Source organism: Clinocottus analis, unplaced genomic scaffold (genome assembly GCF_023055335.1).
Source record: "Clinocottus analis isolate CAN_PGR_092001 unplaced genomic scaffold, fCliAna1.0.p SCAF_25, whole genome shotgun sequence".
Taxonomy (NCBI): domain Eukaryota; kingdom Metazoa; phylum Chordata; class Actinopteri; order Perciformes; family Cottidae; genus Clinocottus; species Clinocottus analis.
In genome coordinates, this window is record NW_027175987.1 from 1,750,805 (window position 1) to 1,756,994 (window position 6,190).

The 6,190-nt window shown below is 42.0% G+C and overlaps 1 protein-coding gene across 1 annotated transcript; it reads right to left on the bottom strand.

Annotated features, from left to right (window-relative positions):
* Positions 1 to 951: 951 nt before the first annotated feature.
* Positions 952 to 5,494, bottom strand: sec22bb (SEC22 homolog B, vesicle trafficking protein b). Its single transcript, XM_068591616.1, has 5 exons — positions 5,313 to 5,494; positions 3,642 to 3,751; positions 3,342 to 3,502; positions 2,734 to 2,880; positions 952 to 2,567 (listed from the first exon to the last, which is right to left on the bottom strand). Exons 1-5 carry the CDS (start codon positions 5,385 to 5,387, stop codon positions 2,413 to 2,415), a joined length of 648 nt encoding a protein of 215 aa, XP_068447717.1. The 5' UTR covers positions 5,388 to 5,494; the 3' UTR covers positions 952 to 2,412.
* Positions 5,495 to 6,190: the final 696 nt, after the last annotated feature.

The window sequence follows — 6,190 nt, forward strand, 5'->3', positions numbered from 1 at the left end:
CCTTCAACTGCATCAGTGCAAGTGAGGAAAGGACTCTTCCTGCTGGTCAACAGAGGTATCATCAGTCTGCGTCTGGTGGCAAAAACACCATTAAGTAGCAGAAGGGCGAAGTGAAAATATTTCGGGAAAATACCTGGAGGTGCCCTCTGAGTCACAAAGCATCCTTCTGAGAAGACGTGGTTGACTACGCTTTTTTTTTAATTGATGTTTTATACAAAGAGAGTTGTTTTACTGGAAGTGTTTTGCATTCGGTATATTATTCAGCAGGTCGTAGGAAAACCTCTCAAAGGTAAATATCAGGGTTTTTAAATGACAAAGTATGTCAAATTGTAACTGCTGTGGTGAGTTCCTGTCTCTGATAATAATTTAAACGGGTGGCTATGTGCTGTGTATTGAGCAGAGATGGCTTCACCAACAGTGAGAACCTCAAAACTTTATAACATAAAAAGATAAAGAACATCTGACCAAAGTCTTCGGACAGACAGGAAGCGTGTTTTGTGCAAATGATTTTATTCATAGATAGCAGACAAACAAAAAAAGGTGTCCTTTCCAGACGAGAGCGCCCGTGTCTCTCGGCCTGAATTCACTTTTAAATCGAGTCTATACGTGTGAAAAATCAAAGGACCCCGCCAGACATCTTATATGGTTGTATGCCTGGTTACAGAAAGGTGCTGGTCCACACAGTCACGGTACGGTGCAAGAGAAGGTAAAAAGGAGTCGGGATACACTCTGCTGAGGTCCAGTTAGGGACTGTACCAAAGTCATTGGAGGGTTGAAGAAACAAGGCTTCTTCCATCATTCATATTTTCTCTAGCCTCTCCCCTATGAATATTCCAGCCACCCTCTATTTTAGAATAAAGACATACTAACTAGTAGGCTAAACTTATATAATAATATTGGCCAACTTGATATGGCACATGGCGCTTTGTTGTGATGAAGGCGAAAGCGAAGGAGGTCACAAGGTAATTTAATCAGCATTAATTGCACACACATACATTTCCATATTCTGATTCTCATCATTTATCCTATTAGCTAGTTGAGTGTGATGGGAAAAAAATTTAAACAGACAGGATAGGCATTTATCACAGCAGCCGTGTTGACATGTCACAGCAAGGTAAACACAGGGGTAATTAATAACATTAATTATGGCCCTGTTATTGATTCATTCAGTCAAGTATGTCCATGTCAAAATGGCTGCAGTGAAAAGAGCCGATTGTTATTCTCTGCGTGTGATAAAAGGTTCCTTTATAACCCACTGTGAACACGACAACCATGTTTGTTACTATTTGGTTTGAGGGCTGGAATCTAAAAGAAAAAAAAGAAAAAAGGGTGCTCAAATACAAACTCGGCGCCCATCTGCGATTGAGGAATTGGCAACATGGGAGTCGACAACAGTGCGGATGGAGCTGACAGCGTTTACCTGAGGGGGGGAACCGGAGGGCGGAGCGGCGGCTACGAGCTAGCCAGCGGGGCACGCACACACACGCACACGGACACACATACATATATGGACGCACGCGGGGGGCCAGACTGGCTATGTAAACGGAGCACAGAGAAGCTGGGATTACAACACACGAAGAGGGAGTGCGACTTCATTCTCAGCTCTGGACGCCATGACGTCACTGTGCAATATTAATGCTCTGAATTTTCAAATTTAGCACCTTCAAATGACCGTCCGCCGCTCGACCGAAAAAAAGTCAGACGTCTTATCGGCAATAAGAAGACAAAATATATACATCATCCTCCCTCTTTTCTGACCCCCCTCATAGTTTGTATACAGTCTAATTTTGAGACAGGTGAATTAGCATTTTGCTTTCATACAATACATTAGAAAAAAATAATAATCTCAATATAACTAAATGACTTTTCCCATTTTGTTGCAAAATGTGTGTGACTGATCCGTACTGTGTGTTGTCCAGGCCCACCAAGCCATCACTACTGTGTGTATAATATAAATGAATGCAGATGCTCATATGATGTGCTCAGGATAAATAGTTATGTTTTTCGGTATTGTTAGACCGTATGCGAGATTAAATCAGTCCCGTGACTGTACAGCTTTGGAAACTCTCAAAAACAGGAAACTTGTCTTTCGCTTCATTTTCTTTCCACACTTCAAAACCAATCACCTACAATAAAAAAAAAAAACAGAGCAATCATCCCACACAGACACATCCACTCATTTCCACTTATGTCCAGGGCAACTACGAGTGCACTGTGGAATAACTGTTAATAATATTATGTAATCATGTATATTCAGATCACACATCCATGGGACAGGTGAGAACAAAATGGGCGGTGCTATGTCTGCGAAGTCTTAAGAGCAGGCATCCTGTTTTTTTGTGTGTTTTTTTTTAGTGTCTGCAGCTCATTTTCCACTTCAATACCTCTCTCGCTCTCCTTTCTCTCGCCCTCTCAGAGCCACCAGAAGCGAACATAGACAATGAGCATGATGAAAAACACACCGCCGGCTGCCAGCTTGGCATAGGTGGAGCGGGTGTTCAGATACTTGGCGTCGCTCCTGTACTTCTTCGACAGGCTGGACAAGTTGCTGGCCTTGGAGTCCAGCGCTGCAGCAGACGGGAGGACGAGTGGGGGAGGGAGAGAGCCAAACAAACGAGGAGAGAGCGAGAGAGAGAGACACAAGTGAGGATCACAGCGTGAATATGAGGAGCGTTAATCCTCACGTTTAGCATTCTAGCAGGAAGAGGACACGCTGCATCGACGTGGACTTACCAGAGAGAGCCTCTCCTCTCTGCAGCACCTCCTCTATGTTCGCCACCATGATCCTCTGGACGTCCTGGAGCTCCGTGTTGATGCTGCCCAGATTCCTCCTCGCTCGGCTGTCAATGTACGACTTCTTGGTTTTCTGGATGTAGGTGTCTGAGGAGGGACAAAATAACACAAAGATGTTAAGGGGACAGCTCCGAAAGACAATCGTTTCTTTGAATTAGATTAGATATCCCTTTATTAGTCACGCAGTGGGGGGAATTTGCAGGATAACAGTCCCCACACTATCTGATAGATTTAATCAGTGCCATAATAAACGAGAGAATCATTTGAGTTTGCGTCTAATGACTGTTTTTCACAGCAGGTGAAACGACAGTAAAAAGTTATAAAATGTTAAACGTAAGCAATCGAACGCGACGGAGGCCTGGAGGCTCTGCCTTGATCTGCCAAAAACTGACAAATGAGGAAGTGATGCAGTGGCGGGAATGTGAGTTGTTGGCCACAGAACAAACAATATAATAAAAAAATAATAATAATTTCTTCTTTTTTTCCGCCCGCAATGCACTGATCGGCCCAGAGAAGCAGCACATCAGTCGCTCCTGACTCTCTCTCACCGAATTCAATGAAGGAGTAGGGCCGGGAAACAGTGGGGACCTTCTTTCCGTGCTGCTCATGAAACTCTGCCTGCAGGTCTTCGAGGTAAGCGAAGGCCAGCTTCTTAGCAAAGCTGGCTTCACACAGCACAAGATAGCACACTCCCTTCTCTATGAAATAGCTGCAAGGAGAACATAAACATGTGAAAGAGATTACAGGAATCCACACAAGTATCCTATATGTATTTTAGTGTTCTATGCCACTGTTTTGTAATGTTAGAAAACAATGTTTTTCACTGTATTCATGTACTTCATACTCACTGAAATGACATGGCGCCAGCCTCTAAAGTGCAGCGCGTGGGACTCTGTTCATTAAGTTTCCTGAAGAGCTGCTTAGCTTGACTCTGATACTGCTGGAGGTCCCGACCCAACTGAACAGACGGGTGAAAAAAGCAGATCAGTAACAAATCGACTCACTCAAAACTCATTTAGAAAAAATATGGTGTTTACTCGGGGCAAGAAATATACTTTAATATGCTACGTTAGCAGGTGGCGCTCACAAGCAAATGTCACTATTTTAAATATGAGTGTGATTTCTTATTTTGCCGAAGTGCTTAACGAGACAGACAAAAATAGAAACCGCTCCCGCCAGTCCAGATTTCACACTATTTCCCTTGAGTGCATTTCTTGCCCTGGAAAGTGTGCTTGAAATAAAGAGTTGGCACAAAACACTACAGACAGACTCAGCAGAGCGATGCTTCAACTGAGACTGAAGAGGCAATGTTTGTGTGTGTGTTGTTTTTTTTTAAGAACAAAAAGCCAGCCCAGCTGTTTGTGGTAAAGTATGGTCAGCATTTGGATGGTGGATGGAATTCATTTCCTGAGTGTGGTAGACTCTAGCAAATGACAGATTATTTACAGCAGCACTGTAGCGTCACAGATATACAGGTATGATGTTGAAGCACAGAGCAGAGACACAACAAACCTTTTCACTTCCCTTTATGAGAGCAAACAAGAGAGTGGAAGGGAAATATGTTAGACTCTTGGTAGGTCATGCTCAAACATAATGCAACAACTTAACATGTCACAATGCCGTCCAGTTTTAACATTTCTCATATGTTAAGTTTATGTTTGTGTCTATTTGGAGTTTTGAGGCGGAATTATTTTTTTTGTTGGTTCATGACTTGATGCAATTGAACAAGGGACGTTGCATCTGAACCACTTGGTCACCAAGACATTCTAACATTTGAAAGTGTTTCAGCCGGTATTCTTAAAAAATTAAAAAAAACACTTCTGATTAGAATTTTCTTAAATTTGGTGTCTCAAAATGGCAAGTCAGACATCTCCTGAGCAGATCATTTTACAGTTTAAAAAGCATGCTGGCGCCCTCTGGTGGACATACCTTGTAAAGGCAACACTGTTTTTACTGTATGTCAAACAACTGATTCTGGTTTCTTATGGGTGCAACATACACACAAATGCAGATATGTATGATCAGCTAAAATCTGAAATATGTATTTAATTGACTTGCAATCTGAAACGTTCTACTTGGAAAACAAATGCTCAGTTGTGCCTTTAATTAGGTGTTACAACTTAATTATTCAATTAAAACAGATTTCTTTTTTAAAAAGCATGTTTTGGCAAACCCTCTTTGCTTTTGTTTTTTTGGTACAACATATAGATGTGTATGACTGTGGAAAGCAGATTTTGAAGACCTGAACTGGACCGTTTAAAGCCTCACGAAACTTACAGGTGAAGTTAAGCAAAGCTCAAATGACTAGAAGCTGCATCTGAATAAAGGTCCGGGTTCAAACATGGGGAGGCGGCCGCTCTATGTAAATAAAAAGGCTGTGTACGTGTTAACGGGCCTCGAGCAGCTACGTTAGCTAACGTGTCAGTGTAGCATTTGACCAATTTAAGAGGCGTTCACGGGCTGCACCGACAACAGCAAACAGACAGCTAGCAACACACACAAAAAGCTGATATTTTAACCTGCTCGTCCTCCTGCATTGAGGCGGCTAACGGCAGACCGTCAGCCAGCCGAGCGATCATCGTCAGCAGCACCATCTCTCTCCGCGATGTGTTTCTCCGCGGCCCAGTTGAGCGTTACAGGTAACTGGTACCAGTGTCAGACGGAACGTAAACTGACAACACCGCAGGGCTGTCGCGCTGAGCTGGCCGGAAACGCAAGAGCTTTGTGTGTCACTGCTAAATACTTCCGTAGTCTCGTAACGCGGAGCCGAGTGCCCGCAAAATGTTCGTTCCGTCTCTTCAGAGATTGGACGTGTTTTGTGTTTATAGTGCTTTATTTGTACTTTATTTAATTTATTTATAGTTGTACTGTATTTGTACTATCGTCATATTGTGTAAAATGTACATAATTGTCGTTAGTAAATGACTAAATACGTAGCTCTCGGCGCACTACACTTTTTAGGAGTAGACACGTGACCACATCTTCTCCAATATGTCCGTCCACTGAGGAAGACCATGAGATGCGACTGAAAGCACCAGAAAAAACACATTGAATGGATTATTTTTGACTGCCTGTTTTCATGGTCAATCACGGTTAAATCAGCATTATTAATTGGTAATAATTATCAATAATTCGTTTTTTTATGAGCTTTAGAAATACAAATGTTCTATACGTCTCATATGTTAACATTTCAAACATTTGTTTTTGATCCTAAAACTATTTACAAAGTGTATTATTTTAGGCAAAAAATAAACAATTTGGTTGACCAATTTGCTAATGATTTAAGTGTTAAAATGCAGTGCTGTATGCAGATTATTTTTTGGGTTCATTCTGTCTGCCGATATATACATATTTCTATGTGAATATTTTAAAGAAATTATGCACTGTCACTTCAAGA